The 18507-nt window shown below is 47.3% G+C and overlaps 2 protein-coding genes across 2 annotated transcripts; both read left to right on the top strand.

Annotated features, from left to right (window-relative positions):
* Positions 1–6867: 6867 nt before the first annotated feature.
* F4817DRAFT_366261 (uncharacterized protein) lies at positions 6868–8489 on the top strand (the record flags this gene model as incomplete). The annotated part of the gene is made up of 5 exons (XM_049306957.1): positions 6868–7241; positions 7292–7780; positions 7837–7920; positions 7975–8239; positions 8294–8489. 5 exons carry the CDS (start codon positions 6868–6870, stop codon positions 8345–8347), a joined length of 1266 nt encoding a protein of 421 aa, XP_049157781.1. The 3' UTR covers positions 8348–8489.
* Positions 8490–14656: 6167 nt separating this feature from the next.
* F4817DRAFT_341726 (uncharacterized protein) lies at positions 14657–17991 on the top strand. The gene has a single exon (XM_049303796.1). The coding sequence runs from the start codon at positions 14968–14970 to the stop codon at positions 17596–17598; it is 2631 nt and encodes an 876-aa protein (XP_049157780.1). The 5' UTR covers positions 14657–14967; the 3' UTR covers positions 17599–17991.
* The last annotated feature ends 516 nt before the right edge of the window (positions 17992–18507 follow it).

Genomic DNA, 18507 nt, shown 5'->3' with positions numbered 1-18507 from the left:
ACTTCTTCCATTATGGGTTGGACTTTTGCTGGTCGCACGGTGCAGGAATGTTGATCTGCTCAACCATCTTAGATTCGATTCTGCTTACAAGCCGTATGGGGTTCCGAAGTCCCGATATTCCGAATAGATATGCGTATGATAATGAGATTAATTGGCCTACCTCCAGGGAATAGATACATTTCATGTACGACGCACAAAAGACCTGGGTGGGCACAACCCAGACGAAGACGCGGCCGACGTCGTAGCTGATGACTGCTAAAGACGGGGTTTCTCTGCAAAGCAAAGCTTCTTGACTCCTCTAAAGTCGAGCGCTATTGGTCCTGTGCCTCCTGAGGTAACGGCAGACCCTTCTGCAGGACGGTGCTTCTCACGGTGAAACTCTGTAATTTTGTACGAGGTGAGGGTAGAAGGGTTGTCCGCCGGTTTCTGATGAGAAGTAGAGCTTAGTAGCATGATTATGGCGGCCGTGGTTGTTACTTTGTGTGGTGAGATCGGCAAGCATCGAAAGTCGATATGGGAAGTGTTTTGGAACTCCGACAGTTCAAGAAGACAATGTCTCTAATGGCATATTAGAAAGTCGGTGTGCATATGATTTTTTGAATCGGGGCCTCCAGGGGGGTCGATGTGACACTAGGGTGTCAACGGAAGAATACTCACGTGTTTGATGCTGCGTCTAATTGACCACTCAGGGATAACTATGCTCGCTCCCGCATATTGAGCTTTGGGAGTGTTTGTATGCAAGGTGTTTATCCATCAAATGTGCTCCGAGAGTGTTTATGTACGCCAAAAAAAAAACCCCCCCCATTTGTCCAACCATCAAGGACACCGAAACGTAAGTTCCATGAATTAAATTCGCTTAGGCCTGTGGCTTCGTGAAAGACCCAATGCGCGTGCAAAGCTGGTTGTCTCATAAAGGTTCCGTCGCCTGTGTATTATTTTATTTGTTGCGACGAATTATCGTTCGCACATTACTCCAGATGAGAGCTTGCTTTGCTACAAGGATCCCTGGATTGTCGCCAGCAGGGATCTAGTGTTAAATAACATACGAGATTAACTGTAGATGCGATAGATCGATCCACGGAGGCATTGGACAATTTGATCCCGCTTTGCCGGATGGCTCGTGCTGATCTATCGAATCTGATTTGATTGAATAAGGCTGCCAGACGTTCTCTGCATCTGGCACATGCTTTGAGTAACACTGTAGCATCAAGGCATGACCGACGATTACGAGTAGGTAGGTAGTATATGTAGCTAATATGCAAAGAGAAGTAAATCATCGGCGTGTCTAACTGGTAGTTAATTGCGTTGCTCAAGTTGCCACTTGTGATTCTCGCCAATGAGGTCTCATAATACTCGGTGTTTAGCGATTCCAGCCCTATCAGCTGCCTAGCTGAAACGAGCTGCTGCATTCGTCCATATGCAGGTTAGATTGAGCTGGAAGGGATGTCTAGATCACCCGCCAGTAGGATCCACGCATGTATGCATTCTCAATTGTACATACATATATCATACACAGATGTGAGGATTGCATACTACTTACACCTAATATTTAGGTAATCTCGACGTTGCTTTGAATTATCTGATGTCGCAGTAGGAAGAAGGCTTCTATTGTATCATTAAGGGGTGATTTGAGAGGCGAAAAGAAACTAAAAATCTAGTGTAGAGAGCTGAGAGAGAGAACTTATAACCGGCTGGGAGAGGGAAAAAAGGTATGTACTGTCAGTAAAAAGAAAAATATCATGATCAAAGTCTTAATTGCATTGTGATTGGATGGTCAATAAGGTTTGTTTCAGACGTAGATCAAATACCCATGCTGCCGTCGTATGTACTTTGTAGGAGTTGCTGACATAACAATGCATATAGAGAATTGTGGGACTCGCGTGTACAGCATTCTTCCAGATCATTTCCAATTGTTAATGTGCTTACATAATATTCCTGGATACCTCGTGGCATTAGGAGCTTCGGATTGGCTCTAGCGATAAGAAACAAAATTCCCCGAATCCAATCGGGAAGGATTTGGAGACCAAAAGGTCATAGGCCATGTACCCAATGTAGTTCTTCCCCAATCAACTATGTCATGTCACCGGAGTACTGGTTATAGTATTCCATGCCGCCCTTCTGGAACACCAGAAGTGCATCCTTTCCCAACCATTCGGAAATATTTAGCCCCAACGGCCAAGAGATACCAACGTCTTCGCTCGTAAGCGTCAACTTAAATACCTTTTAACAAGCAGACTAAAATAAACAGAACCATGCAACTCTATGGTTAGCGACGAATTTATATATTTCGGGTATTAACTTGCAATCATTCCCGATTATCTGGTTCTTTATATGGCCGGTCGTATTCAGGTGTGTCTTAAAATCTCCGTAGGAACTAATCCATCCTGAAAAGGCGACGGGCCGCTAAGAAGGACGGGGAGGGGGAAAAGAAGATTATGACCAGTCTTAGAGTACCCGTAGGCGCGCTTCATGGTCAATTTTGCATTGTGTCATAGCCCACTTGGCCGTTAATTAGATGCTACGATCCGGATTGGACTGAATAGACGCCGCCCTATTGATCCAAAGTCAACGGTTATTAATTCTAGGAAAAAACATACATATTCGGATGATCTTGTTTTTCGGTCCATTTTCCGGTTTGGGATCCGAAAGGCAAGCCACATGCTTGCCAAACACCAACAATCAGTACGAGGTGGAAGCACTTGCACGAGTTGTTGGTGTCTTACCATCTAGGGCAAGGTGAGACACCCGGGTGTTTTTTTATGTAACTGAGGCCGGTTCGTCAATCATAAGAGGCGTAGCACCGAGTAATATCAACGGCGAGATCGGAACTATTCATAATCGTAAAAGCCACATTTCTAAGTCCCCTAGGAAGGTATCGATGATAATGACGAGTTTAGCCTTAGCTGATCCTTGGGGATAAAAGTCATCAGAAGCGCTTATTTGGATACTAAATAAGACACGAATGAAAGCGATAGTTATTTCATTCGTAGCTCATGTTGGTCGGGCTAAATATGGTATTCTTTTAGGGGTCTAACTCTAGTGGCATAATCTCGAAGTTGTCACTATTCCTTGTTTTCTGCCACACAAGCATTAGCGCTCCGGCGGTGATCGTTAGGGTGGTGGGGGAGGCAGTAGTGGCCCTATAGGCCACTCCTACATGTAGTTGCAATGCTATCTCTCTGAGCCGGCTGTCGTGAAAGGATTCACAAAATCGGAGGCGTACAGGGCGCTGATATCTAATGATAGCCAAGTGGCGGTAATTTAATTCATGCTCATAGGCGCTGTGCTTATAACGACTATGCATGATAGCCTCCTTATCTGCTTTGTATGTATTGTTCTGTAGATGACTAATAACACCCAAATTCAACCATACTCACAATCTATATGACCCGGGTTTGAATTTAGTAGCCTGGAACGGGGTCAGACGGCGATCTTCTGAGACGGCAACTCCAAAGATCCCCGGAAGCGAGATGGGTTCTTGGACTGCTCAATGTCGGTCCACCGGCCGAGTAAATTCCCTAGAGGGTGGCGTTGCTATGTTGAGCGACGAGGGTCGTAGGTTACCCACATTTGAATCCGAAAATAGAAGACGAGTCTTTGATTTCGACAGCGGGCCTAGCAGCCAGCCTAGGTCGTTCAAAGTGGACTTCGGATAAGGCATTAGCCACTGCTAGGCTTGAAGAAGCGTGTTTCGGATGAGACGGGGCGGGCGAAATTGATGACCTCGTTGGAGGGTAGACAGATGCAGCAGATGCAGGAGATCCAAGGTAACATTAAACATTGAGCGAGGCATGCTTTTAGACTGTCAGCTGTTTTAACTGTATTAGCTCTACCAAGAATACCTTGTTAGCGCAATTGATTTTGTTTAATTGATTTCTTTTTTTATAAGCTTTTATAGTAGACTGAGAGGCACAGACGATAGTCTCGCACCAAATATACGGGGCATGTTGTTTTAACCCCGTACCTCCTCGCCGTGGTCTTAGGGCCTAATACGGTAGTTGGATAATTCTCGAGAGCATGCTGTACGTTATACGCATGTAAGTTTGTTCGGGGTACATGATTAGATCCTTACATGGTTAGATATTGGTTCGAGCAATCTAAAGAGGATAAAAATATGTCGACATGATTTGATCTCTGATAACTACCTCTTAGGTAAAACTTCTTACTCGACGCTAGTCGCAAATGACGAGATGCTACTGTACCACAATAGAAAACCATCTACGGACCTAATCTACCTATCGTCGGGACCGCGACAACGACTACAAATCATCCGATGTAAATCCCCGTTACATGTAAATTATTGACTTCATATGTAGGTAGTCTATAACTTGAAGACCCCGGGATGTTGACTAGTCTTTATTTTTATTTTTGGTTTTTTTTTTTCGACGCTATCTAGATTTAGTATTTACGAAAATATGAATATGGGTCTGCTATTAGGCCTCGAGTCTAATGCAGAATAATAATAGACATTGTTTAGGTACGCGAAGTACTCGGTGCGCCACATACTAATCATTCAATGCTGCTACTACTAGGTAGGTAGTACCTAACGTACCTAATGGCTGAGAGATTCCCCTGTAATAGGTCAACTTATGTGGGTACATGGGGTTGGGGACTTTATAATCACACCTTGAGGTCTTTGGTGCGTGTCTAATAGCAGCTAAGGCAAGCGACTAATTAGACGCGAGCGCTTGTTCTTTACATGGCGGAGGTTCAGAAGTACCAAATTGCCTAAGAAGGTTCGTGTGCATTTGCCGCTGCGTCACTCCACTAATAAGGAAAGGTCGATACCAATATATGTAGGTACACAAATACTTAAGACTACGCTTGCAAGGATTAGAATCCTAAGTACACCTCGTGCGATTAAAGAAGGAAATTGGCTCTTCGCAACTAAGCGACTAACCTAACATCTTCTTTTCTCACCTACCTCTATTGAACATTTCTTCTATCCTTCTCTCATCTCCAAATCTGTAACACAGTCAGGCTTCCCATGCATGCTGTTTCATTCGCAATTCCTACAGATTATACATACTATACATACTATAATACCACGACTGATACTCTAAACAGTTGACGTACTGCGGATCTATGATCCACTGAGATTCGTGCCCTGGCAGCCTAAGAGTCCATTGCCATGCTCTGCCCATGTCTTAGGCCCTTGCCTGCCATGCCATGCCATGCGCTTCGGCCGCATCTCACGGCCGAGGTCGAGCAAATTGTGAGAGGAACATCCTTCTCCGCTGTGAATAGAACAGAGAGCTCCATTGACGTCGGTCCCGGAGCCGTGCGGTGTTAAACGGCGGAACTGGAGTCGAGAGTCTCGCGTACCACGGTTTAGACGTCATGTCCCTAGTTTACCTGGCTGCCTGGTTGTTCAAGCATGGTCTTTTTTGTTATGTTATTTCTACGATCACACTCTACCCTTGACAGTCGGACAATGGCAATTTCCTAATTGCCGACTGATCAATCGTTTATAACACATTCGTAGCTTTCCTAATCACATTGTTTCTTGCGTAAGAAGACCCTTGCAGTCGTACGCTTGCAGGCTTGCCGTGCCGTAGAAACACGCGCGATACAGTACGGACCACCCGGTATCCTGAGCGAGATGGGTTAGACGGGGTTTGATGGGTATGGATGAGGCAGGTCAACCAAAAGAACAAGTCACAGAGTTGGCACTGCCTGCTTACGTTCTCCGCGAAGAAACACCAAAGCCACCCTACCCCGTGCTAGGCCTTGCCGCGCTTGGCCTTAGCTACACCCCTCTGGTCGTGGATCTATCCCCATCTCGGACTCTTGTAGCTCTACTATGGTATATCCCTTTGACGCAACTCTCGCAACTATCGCAACGCGCGCACGCCGCCTTATCGCTGACCCTACCCCCTCTATGCTATGTTACCTATGCTATGCTACTTACGTTATAGATGTCAGGAACCAAGCGATCAAAGGTCTCCCCTGTCATCAGGGCAGCTCGTCACGGCCCTGACGAGGTGACAATATGTGTGTGTCTGGGATCAATTGCTATGTAGGTAGGTGTCTCGTCGAACCGAACATTCATCAAGTAGCAGATCGCCGGGGTATGCTAGTACCATACCCCTACACGAATTAACATAGGTAGTCCACCCAGCTTGCTATCATCTGTCTCCTCGATTCTATCTTCTCTTCTGACCCCCGCTCTTCTCTCACCACCCTGGTCCTCTCCCCGTCTCCCGTTTATGTACTATGTGTGTGCCTACATATGTACGTATCAGCCCCGGTCGATCCAGGACAGACCAGGTGGTGAAGAAATGATCCACAGGACAGGCGAGGTACTTCTGCCATGTATGTCTAACAGGGTCTTCCTCGTCGCACCCCACACCCACTTCTTCTTCACCCTGCCCTACATAGTATTTACGTCGTACCCGCCTTTTGACTAGACCACCCATGTAGCTAGGTACTAGCTCTACGGCGTCGACTGCGAGATGTACTCTCCTGTACACATCGCTGTTGACAAGGGTTCCCATCTTCTCCCACGCAGCACCATACAATACGTAAGGTCGAAGCCAGAGGAGCTCCACCAAGGTACTGCCTTCGATAAATTTATAAGCACTCGATGTTCCTGCCATCGCGACTACTGAGGCTGAGATTCTCAGATACAAATCGCTTACCCAAACCCGGCCGTTTAAAGTCTTCCTACACGAGCTATTCTCATATTCGTCTTTACGAAACAGCTTGGCCTCTATCGTTCTTATAAGTCATAAGGATCGCCTTCCCATCTCGATTCCAGCCGACGACAACTTATACACCAACTCACCCCGACTACAGACGTAGTGATACTGTACGTGTGCTTTTTACTATATTCGGTGCTCGACAAGACGTTATTCCTTTGCTATAATGGATCATTATTCTCGATTAGAACGGGATTCCGAAGATTCTTACTCACACCTACCTAGATCAAGAGCTAGCAGCACAGTCTCGACGACAGCAGGGTTTCGCAACTTAGGTCTTGTCGATTCGCATCATAGTCAACCAGCATATTCGCGAGGGTCCCAACCGCTATACACCAATACCCCTCATCGTTCTGCGCCATTTATACCAGACCACACATATTATCCAGCTCTACCCTCTCAGGGTACTTTGGAAGCTGAGTGGAACGAGAGGCAATCTCAATCTCAATCTCAAGACACACCTTTATTAAGGGTCGATCCAGTCCGGGATTCTTCCCCTTCTACATCTTCTTTACCTCCACCAACAACATCCACAATGAGGTGAGTTTCCCTTGCAAGATCATCACAGGACTGGGGCTCACGATGAACAGTACCGTAGCAGTAGCTTTCGATCCCAGATTGGAGATGGGAATTCCCCGCTCCTCTTACACATGGCCGGTTCTCGAGTCGGGTCCTGATCTATTAGGGCACGATCTGAGTTCCGTTGGCCACGGTTCCGATGCTAGCATGACTCCTCCGAGCGGCTCTCGATCTTTAACCTCCAGCCCGCCGAGGTTCAGCTTGACGCCAGAGCAGCGCGAACTTAAGAGGCAGCGAGATCAAGCTCGACGGGATTCAAAGTCATCAGCTCGAGTGCGCCGTGCTATGAGCACATACTCTTCTGCTTCCCAATCTCCTACGCTCTCAATGCACGAATTTTCTTCTGCGTCGCCTGTGCCAGTGTACTCGACAGCGCCATCGCAAATATCTCTTCTTGCGGAACCGGCAACAACTATGGCGGGGTCATATATGTCATCTTACTCAACATCACCTCTTCCCGACCACGGCTCGCCAATGTTCACATCTCACTTTTCTTCATTGTAAGTTACTTAGCGGAACGATCCGATTTTCACCATGCTAATAATTGGTTTAATAGGCCACCTGCTGATTACCTGGGCTTGAACTACTCTCCGGGCTACCCTCCACCTCCTTCTGCCCACAGCCTATCTTCTCAATACAGGTTGGTACAATGATGAGCATATATATAAAATATCCTTTCTAATAATCCTAATAGTCGCCCATCACCCCCGATGCACGAACCCGGAATGATGTATCCCGTTCAAGCCCCTCAAATTCTCTCTTCTGGCAGCGGCACCGCGCAAGAGGCTGGTCACGTTCGTGTCGTCCAAAGCCGACCCAAACCACAGTGCTGGGAACATGGCTGCAACGGACGACAATTTTCAACTTTCAGCAACCTTCTAAGACATCAACGTGAGAAATCGGGACAAGCTGCTAAGGCGACATGCCCCAACTGCGGTGCTGAGTTTACAAGGACTACTGTAGGTTTTAAACCGAATCCTTATCATTGATCTATTAGCTAACTAATGTTGAAGGCTCGCAATGGACATCTGCTCCACGATAAGTGCAAGCAAAGGCGAAACAGTTGAAAAGAAAAATAAATAAAAAATAAAAAAAATGAAATTCAGACTGCACTTTGTACGATTTAAACGATGGATGGACGATTGTTAAAGATTCCAAGGCTGAAATACGGATGCTACGAGAATTATCTGGAGCGGGATAGGGTTTAGACGACGGCTCGACTGGCATGCAAAACAATCGGACATATCTTTACACGGAGTCTATATGGGATTATGATTTTTGGGGATTCACGAGCTTTGGATATGGCGCGGAAGATTAAGCATATACCCCCTTTTTCGATATCGTGTCTTACTTAGTTCGACTTTCGATCTTTGATCACTTCACCCTGTACATTTTTGACATCAACGGAATTGGAATACTTTTTCTCTAAACACTATTTACGCTATTTGTGACTTGCGATGTTCTAGCGATAAATCCTTGATGAATGCCGTCTTAGTACCTGCTAGACGGAGACTAGCAGGCAAACGTGATCGGGACCGAGAGGTTATCGTCACTATAAGTTGGTAAAACATGTCGCACATGGGTGGTCCCCGCTAGCATACAATCAATACTACTTGCGTGTGTGCGCATACTATGTAAATAGGTACCGTACAAATGACGTGGGGTTAGTTTTGGTTGACTATGTAGCATTGCCTATGACCAAACGTCTATCACGACTGATCGGGTTAAGTTCAGGAGAAGTCATGTCTGCTTGTTACCTATGTACGATGCCACTATAGCCCGATAGAGGCGACATGGGAAAAATCCAAAGATGATCTCGAAGACAGAGTTACTGGAGAGACATGAATAAGCTCCATATCAGGGAGGATTACAGCTGCAGGAGACTTACAGACTTACCATAGCCAGTATAGATCAGGTATAGCAAAGATGCAGGCCGTAGGCCAGGTGGCGGGCAGGGGATGGCGTTACAGTACATGAGAACTACATACATATAATATAATACAGCCGTAGTCAGCTTCCCAATTAGGAGATACTCTACCTCGATTGATAACCTATTCCGTACGGGAGTGCCTGCTTATAGTAGTAGATAGTCTCATCGCACCAATACCCACTATACCCTGCGTGCTGTTAGGTCCAGTTATAGTGCATTATTCATTGCATTCATCTAGAAAGTCGCCATGTCGTAACGGATGACGGCCGTTACCAAGCCAAGACTGTAATGGAACGATGGAACATTCCGCCCTTCTTTTTCTTCGAAATCCATTTCTTGTTTTAACAACATTCGGCCGAAACAAGGGTTTCCCACGTGAGGGGTTCAGCTGGTTCTGAAGGTCCAATTTGTGCGTGTTCCCCCTCTCGGTATTCGTATCGCTCTTATCGCGCGCCCGTTTTAATAAAGCAAAAGCTCGTTCAAGCTCTTCGGTAGCTCCCCCCGCCAATTAACTGATGCCATCGTACGTATGCCGCTTCGTATAGTTGACGAATGGTTTAGTAGACGGGCAGTCAGAAATGGAGAGCCGAGCTTTCTGGTGTAGCGCGATATAGCGACGGGGTTGGCTCGTTCAACTATACACAGGTACGTAAACGTAAAGGCGTGATACAAACAATGTAGCTTTTGTTCTGCAGCGTCAGATACACCAAACAGGGGCCCCAGATCTTGACGCATGGCTTTCTGGCGGGCGGTGGGATCGGCCGAATCTCAATGCCGTGTTCTATACAAAAATTACATCACTAAAGTAAGCTACCTAGGTAGGTAGGTACTTACATACCTTACGTAGGTTATGTAGATAGACTACGTGGGTGCATCGTCAAGTAAGCAGAATGCTTACATTACGTAGAGTACCATTTGATAAAACAAAATGGTCGCGGGAACCAATGATCCCCTCGAAAACGCTCGGATACGATACTACCCGACCGTCTGTTGGAACCTGGAGAGACTGTGGACTTTGTGTTGGAGAAGAAGCGATGCGAGCACAGCCTTGACCGGGGAACCAGGGGTGCAGGGGAGAAAGCCATGTGCCATGAATGTCTGTGTGCAATGCTGCCAGAAATAGAAGCAGGCTGCGAGCTACGGCATTGGTCTTCAGATTGATTGAGGAGACGATCGTTGCTACGTTTTCGATAGAGCATGTGCACCGATTGTATGGATGGTTCCTTGGTTTAGCAGATCATGGAAGCTGTCCTTTCTCGTTCTCGTTCTGCAGATCCCGGGGACTTCTTTTCCTATTGCGACGAACTTGTAAAGTGTACATGTATTTTGTGAGGATGAGAGTTTTTGAGGACGGCGACTATTTAATAAAGCGGAGACTTGCATCATCGGGTACCCTCGGTACGGAGCTAGTAGCTCTAACCCTTACATAATCCACAACGTCGACATGCAGGGCTTAGTTAGTGCTTAACCTAAAGGCTCCTTCCGTGAATGAAATGCCATGTGGATCGCCTTGATTTAAGTTCAAGCTTGAATCCATCGTGGGTAACGTGTATGTATAAATAAATAAGTCCCTACCTCCACTAAAACAGGGTATACCGGTTAGGTTTAGTAAGTTTACGTTCTTAAGGAAAGCCCAAGGATGCGTACCTTACATAGCGAAAGAGAAATAATATTAAACTTGATACAGTAGTTTATCTCCCCACAACATAAAACCCCAACCCAAATTGATAACCTACTTCAAGATTATACATCAGCGGATATTTGTTTAGAAGACCGGAAAGCCGGGCGGATGTTTGCATTGTCAGCGTCACGAGGTCTAACAACTTGCTTGCTCGGTATCCATATCCGAAAATAGTCTAGCAGTTAAGAGCAAAGAAAGTCAAACCAATGGCTTGGTCTGTAGAAACTAACCAAACGATCTCTAAGCATTGTCCTACCAAACGTTGAACATACCCCGACGAATTTGTCGGGTTAGTTGATAAGAGACAGCACGAGTGAGACCCACCAAAATAATCATCTAGACCAGTGGTAGTACACGCAATTATGGGTCCAGCTGGTCAGACGGTAGGTATTCAATCTTTCTACCATGAACAACAATCATAATGTTAAACTATTATCCACAATCAAATCCCGAGATTCAAACTTCAATCCAAACATCGCGAAAGTTTGATTCTAGCCGACGATCCAGTCTTATTATCTCCGCCTAGAACTGCGCCGTCGAATATCTCTCTTTGTATACTGACCCTTGACTTAACATCGAACGCGGTCATTGGGACTCCGCGCCGGAATCCTGGCCCTGGGCGGACTTGTTATTATGAGCACGTCAATAGCATAGCGACTATGTCTGTGCAATGAGCTTAATTTTATTGGATGATAAGCAAGAAGTGGATATGAATCGGCTGCTTAAACACCTAATCCGGTAAAAGGTATGCGAGGCGGTCTCGCAGGCCATGGTACAATTGTCAACAATTTCTACCCTTGACTGAGCGAGAGCACTCTTAATTGCAAAAGATGATGTCAGGGTCTAACCGAGTACGAATTTCCGCGAATAGGAACGGGTATTCTCCTTAATTCCGATGACCGCCCAATCCAAATTGTCCGACTCTTGCTCGGTGTATAGGTCTCAGGTCTGTACAACTGTAATAACGAAGTTGGGGGCGAGCCGAGGCTCGCTATAGCTATCTGTCTTATCTCCTTTGCGAGTTTGCAAAGCTACCTACCTAGTCTATCAAAGAGGCAAGCATCCCAGCTGCCGTGGACCACGGTAGAAAACATACTAGGAATAGCCATGCGCGTATATAAAGCAGATACTAGAAACAGTATATCGATCTAGGAGTTAAAAGGTAGGTCATTACCAGACGACCGGTTTGATAAGTCGTGTCACCATCTCACAGTGTCAGACACTCCGCAGCACCGCAGGCCGCGGACGGTTTCACGAAGCATTGGGGGCCGTGGGGTACGCAATTATCTCCGTATGATGGACTTACGAGCCTCAGCGGATGTCGCCCTTGCGTACCCCCATCGATAGCCGGGATAGTATGCTTATCTCAAGACGATGGATAGATACCATAGTGGTGCAATTGCGTCAACGGCTATTGACCGGTACCTATTCCCATCTCCCACCACCCCAACGGAGAAATCCCTCACAGGCCAAAACATACAGATGTTAGAGTATAGTTATTCTTATTTTGCAACTGCAATACCACATGGACCTCTAGAGCGTTTCGACATAGATTTTCGGTCGCAAGGAACATTTACAAAGCTATAGATATGATGTCTCGGTCGGTCCCGAACTATATGTGCCAAGAAAGGAACTTAATAAACGCCTTCCGAGTGCTGCAATGGCCGGCAAGACGATGTTACCGATACATCGAGCAATCTTAAGCCAGCGTCAATCTCGCCCGTTATGTCCTGAGCTGTAAATCATAACATCACTGCTGCGCCGTATACTTACAGCACGTAGTGTATCGCCGATTCGGATTCGGATGAACGACAGGTTAGTTTTGCGAGCTATGTAATTTCAAACCCAATATTGGAATTATTGTTCGATTAACCTTACCATACGACTGAACCGTGCACTAGTTACGCACTAACATGCTCCCGCGCCGCATCGCTTGACGGAGAGCTAGGTACGATCGGGTTCTTCGGGACGTACGACGGAAGACGTAGCCGACACGTACCAACTAAAAGTACATAGTACTGGATTTACGGAGTGGCCGTTGGCGACTAACCACGCGGTCTTGCGAACTACACCACCAAGAGCTGCTTTGGTTGCAGTGCAGCTCTTGAAACAGTTCTAGATGGGTGGTGATTACTACACTGCAAGGCCTTGTCAGGTTTTAAAGCTTGCAGACAGCCCCGGTCCAACGTGCTCCAAACCACCTGACCTACACGTGTGAAAGCTGCAGGTTAAACGTGGGAGGCGAGTGCTAGCTTGACTTCGAATGTAACCAAAAGAACATTCTCCTGCGTCTTCTGCGCTTACTATACATATCCGTACCTTGAAGGAGCTGAGCAGCTGCTGGTCAAGTGTACAAAGTAGCCGGCCTAGACTTCGGGCAGCTGTCACGAATTTCATGATTTACACTTGGTGTAAACTTGGTACGATATATCAAACGCTTCCTAAACAGGAAAAGGATAATTCACGCAGACGCATGTACGCGGCGACAAATATAGAGAGGCGTCGTATGGCGAGACACTATGTAGTACATCCAAACGACAACCAATCGTATTGTTTACCCAAAATTGGCCGGTATCACTAAACGATATCTAACTTATTACTACCTAGGTATGTATTCACAAAGGCGGGACAGATTGGCTTTGCGCAACCGCCTATGTCAGCCCTAAATTATCTTACTCAATCAGCCGTCCTTACGCCTAGCTTTTTACGCAGTAAGGCCGTATGGCTCGCGTCTGACAGATCTGCGCCGTCGTACCTAGTTTCATGTTGCGGGTGGGGGAGGGGGGAAGTCGACGTACACAATATCACAGCAGCTAGGAAATACTTGTGAGTACCTTTGAGGCGCCGTCGCGCCGTAGTAACGCTAGAGCGGTGCGTGGCCACGCTGACCGGCCGACTCGATGCGTGGTTTCTATTCGTGTGCCCCCGCAGCACGTTTCTTGCCCGCAATGCGACTTGCATGCAGCGTAGGACGGGCTCGCTATTCGTCAACGCCGCAGTCAAACAGAATCGCCCTCTTCGCTCACCATAGCACCATAGTTGGAGAAGAGGGGAGGGCCAGGGGGGGTGGCGAGCGTATGATTTCCCCTCTTCGAACCCCGTGTGTGTGTAAACTCTGGACGAGTTTAATTACACCCAGAATTCTCCTTAGTCCCGATATGCTGGTAGTTATTAAAAGATGGTATCAGAAGCTTTTAAGGGCTCAAGGGGAGAGAGAGCATTAGAGCAGGCATTCTAATTTCGTCAGATATTTTTAAGTTTTTAGATTAAGCTTAACGAGCATAAGTAGAATGTCGATCACAGGGCCTTATCGCTAGTGCATCTATGTTATTTACATCCTTGTTAGACAACCTTTACATACCTCTTAACATTAGCTACGTATGTATTAGTATTACACACATTTAATACCCTCGCCAATGTCCTGCATACATAGGAGGTACCTAGCATATACCAATACGACATCCGTATCGGCGAAAGAAATTATAGTACGCTAAGACGCTCTAGGGTTAAAAGGTGATTATAAGTGTACGGTTGGGGGTGCGGATGGGTAATGCGAGAGGATGTTGCGATAAACGCTTCAGCCGCGCGAGGCACCCTGTAATACAAGCTGATAACAGACCAGTCCATGGCACTGTACCTATGTACATGACGTATCTAAGTACTACCTACATAGTACACTATAATAGTGCACAGACCATTAAGATGATCGCACCTAATGATGAAATAGCAATAGCCGCGGGCAACAGCAATGCCTTTTCACCGCCTACCTAAACTGCCCCAAAGACTCCATAACAATTGATTTTGCCTAAGCTGATTGAACCTTGTCAGCCCTTAACTCGAAATTACCTACTACATACGAGACTAGCTGCCTAAACGACGCGACGACTAAGAGGTAACGCTCTCTCAACCGCTAAAAATAATTCTTACAGGCTCCATACCAAGTGTTTTTTGTTTTGTCTTATCGCGTGTGTTTTTATATTCGCCAAGGGGGGGGGTTATGGTGTACACCGTACATCGATGTATCAGCTAAATTCTCATCTATAGTTGTCCACTGACGACAATAGCAACGAGACGAGATGACTGCGGATACTGATACTAGGTGGAACGCGCGAAGAAGACACGCCATCCAATCTGTCTTTCAGACTGATGTGTCTCAGCCTACACCGTATTCTACTTCGTCGCTGCGGTTCCCTGGCCAAAGTCAGAGTCAGACTTTTGGGGGCCCTTTGACCCAGACGCCCCAGAAAGCCACCGATTCCCAGTTTTTGCTGACTTCGCCCGAAGAGAAATCCCACGCACAACAGCAGACCCGCTTTGACCGGTCCTGGCACGTGGTTACATCCCGCATTGCGCTCCCACCCTCCGTTACCGCCGAGGATTCGTTCGGGGCCCTGCCGAATTCGCAGGATGCCGACGACGGCGCGTTCCGGGACGCACTCCGCGACGTCTTAAGTCCGACTGTGCGTCTCCCACTTGCCACTCGTACCGAGAATATCCTTGCTTGGCATACGCAGCAGGTTCGACACCATTTTGTGAGCCATGTTCTGCCACTACTATCTGTCTGTGATGGCTACTCGGACCAGACACAGGTCCTGCTAGGTAGTATACGGACTCTGGAAGCTGCGAATAGGCAGTATCTATTCGGGCTGTCATTAATTCTTCGGGCTATGGAAGAAGAGCCTGCAGACCTTGCTCTCATGAAATTCCAACGTGATCTACATGCGATAGTTGGAAATTCTATGTCTAATGCTATGATAAATGCTCTAAGATCGACCCTTGGCCAGCTGATGAAGACGCTACTTGGTGTAGGAGTAGTATCTCATGCACCGGGTCGGGGTAAGCAGGTGACTATAGGCCCCGACAAGGTAGATAAGGCAAGAAAGGAGTTGCACCAGCTAGTAGAATCACTATGCAATGTCGGCTTTGCCGGCGAAAAGTTTCAGATCCTCTTTGCGGAACTCCTCGACGGGATGATGATCGCCTATATTCGAGAGACCTTTGCGGGAGTATGGGGTCCCAATGACGACTTAAAGACGGGAGCACGTCTTCCAGCCCGTATTAGAATGCAGCCGCAGTGTATTAAAGAGCTCCTGGACTGGGTTGAGAATCAATATGCGAGATTAGCTGTGGAAGTTACCAGCCGACTCGGTAGCGGCATACAAATCAACTGGTCGGATGTAGAGAAATGGAAAGAGATTGCTGTCGGGCGGCTTGCGGCGCTTCGAATCGACGAGCTCTTCGACATTGTTATTAGCTGGCCAAATAGCGAAGGCGGGATCGATGATCTTCGCTACGCAATTACAACGCCTCAACGACGATTGCAGCTCACAGATGCATTCTCATCCACCCTACAGAGACGTTTACTACACGCCGGGCGCTCAACGTTAGATATTCTCCGGACGTATATTGCCATGATCCGGACATTTCACAAATTAGATCACTCGAGAGTACTCTTGGACCGAGTAGCTTATTCTCTGCAGCTGTATCTATGCACTCGAGAAGATGCGGTCCGCATCATCGTTACAGGTCTGCTAGCTAATAAAGAAGAAGTCAATTCTGAGGCTCGCAATACGAAACTTGTCGAACTGGTAGAGCTACTACTAGAAGATTCTGACCGGTATCGCACTGAACGCCAAACTGAAGAATGGGATGACCTGGACTGGTCCCCTGCTCCTGTAGATGCGGGCTCCAATTACAGGAGACAGAAATCCGAGGATGTTATCGGTACACTTATTGGCGCCCTTGGCTCACCGGAAGTGTTTATCAAAGAATTCCAAAGCATAATAGGCGAGAGGCTGCTATCTAAGCAGACAGGGTTCAAGCAAGAGGTAGGCGTGCTTGACTTACTAAAAAAGCGCTTCGGAGAGTCCTCGTTACAAGCCTGCGATGTGATGATCAAGGATATTCAAGACTCAGCACGACTTGATGGTGTCATCCACCGCGGAGCGGTCAACCACCCAGATAATGCGAATCGAGATTGGACGATCCATGCACGGATCTTATCGCGGCTTTACTGGCCTGAAGTCGGGGAAGAGCGCTTCGTGTTACCTTCTAGCGTCACGGAAATGCAGAAAATGTACGAAACTATTTTCGAACATGTAAAACCATCGCGTAAGATTAAGTGGCTTAATCATCTCGGCCAGGCGACAGTGGAACTAGAGCTCGAAGACCGGACAATTTCGGAAAAAGTTCATACGTACGAAGCAGCCGTCATCAACGCCTTCAGCGAGGAAAACTCTTCTAGCTGGACTTTTGACGATCTATGGATGAAGCTTGAGATGGACGAAGACCTTCTCACGGCAGCACTTAATTTTTGGGAGAAGAAGCAAGTGCTTCGTAGGCTCCCAGACAATACATACGTCGTTATCGAACGCCTTTCAGATGCTGAGCAGCCTTCGTCACTCCAGGCGGCACATGTGCCAAACCCTGGTGCTGTTGATGTAGGACCAGCGACGCCCCGTAAGGCCAAGGCCGGAATGAGCGAGAAGGAGAAGGAAAAGCGACAAGTTTACTGGCAGTTCATCACGGGTATGCTGACGAACTCCAGCCCCGCCATGCCTCTCGGACAGATCTCCATGATGATGAAAATGCTGATCGCGGACGGGTTTCCGTGGAGCAACGAGGAGCTGCAAGAATTCCTCGGGGAGAAGATAGCTGACGGCGAGCTCGAAATTGTGGGGGGTAAATATAAACTCATCAAAAAGTGATATCGCAATCCTCGGTATATCAGTCCTGGCTTTTGCTTCAGATGGCTCGGCGGCTTTCCGTTGTACCTACGCTAAATCACAGCCATGGTTTTGGCTTGGACGGCTCGCTGTCGTCAGCATGTTTTGAAATATCCGTTAGCGGCGATCTTCACGATTGCAATTGCAAGGGCGATTAGTTAGTACATTGCCTGGCTCGCCTTACCACAGTGCAATCTGTCACGGGGTACCAGATAGATGATCGGATAGGCGTGCCTCGAATAAATATTGACGCCATCCCGCTACCCGCGTCGCCCGTCAGCTCGGTTAGTATGGTCAGCAATGTACATAGGTATCTCAGCAATGTATCTAGATACCTACCTACCTACCTACCTACCTACCTACCTACCCACCTACCTACCTACCTACCTGCCTACCTTAGCAAGGCCGAGGAAGCGTGGTTGCGAGATGGGTGCGTGGATAGGGTACGGAGTACTGGCCGAAAAAGTAAATAAGAAACGACATTTGATGCCGGTGAGCGGCGGTCAGATGAGTCGAACGACGACGACAACTGGTCGTGGAGTAGCGAGTAGGAAAGCAGACAGACAGGGGTTTCTATGTGCATAGCTAAGGTACCTAGCACACATGGGACTCCACGAGCTTATCTTGGTAGGAGCAGGATACCTGCGCGAATCACGATAGGGGGCCATGTGCGCACGCTACTGTGCCGGCCAGTCGCCTTACGAGGAGATGTAGGTTAGGTTAGGTAACTGGGTAGATAGGTAGAGGTAAACAGTGCGCCTCTGCTCGCGGGGCAATACGACTGTATGACAGAAGTAGTTGCGCCGTGTCTTACGTACGAGACATTTTCTATGTAGAAGAGAGTAGAGTACTTCGGTGTACTTTGCGTGTCTGTGCGAGTGTGTCCGGTAA

Source organism: Daldinia loculata (assembly GCF_022478755.1).
Source record: "Daldinia loculata strain CBS 113971 unplaced genomic scaffold F4817scaffold_34, whole genome shotgun sequence".
NCBI classification, from domain to species: Eukaryota; Fungi; Ascomycota; class Sordariomycetes; order Xylariales; family Hypoxylaceae; genus Daldinia; species Daldinia loculata.
Note: the sequence above shows the minus strand (reverse complement) of the source record. Positions and strands in the feature narration are given on the sequence as shown.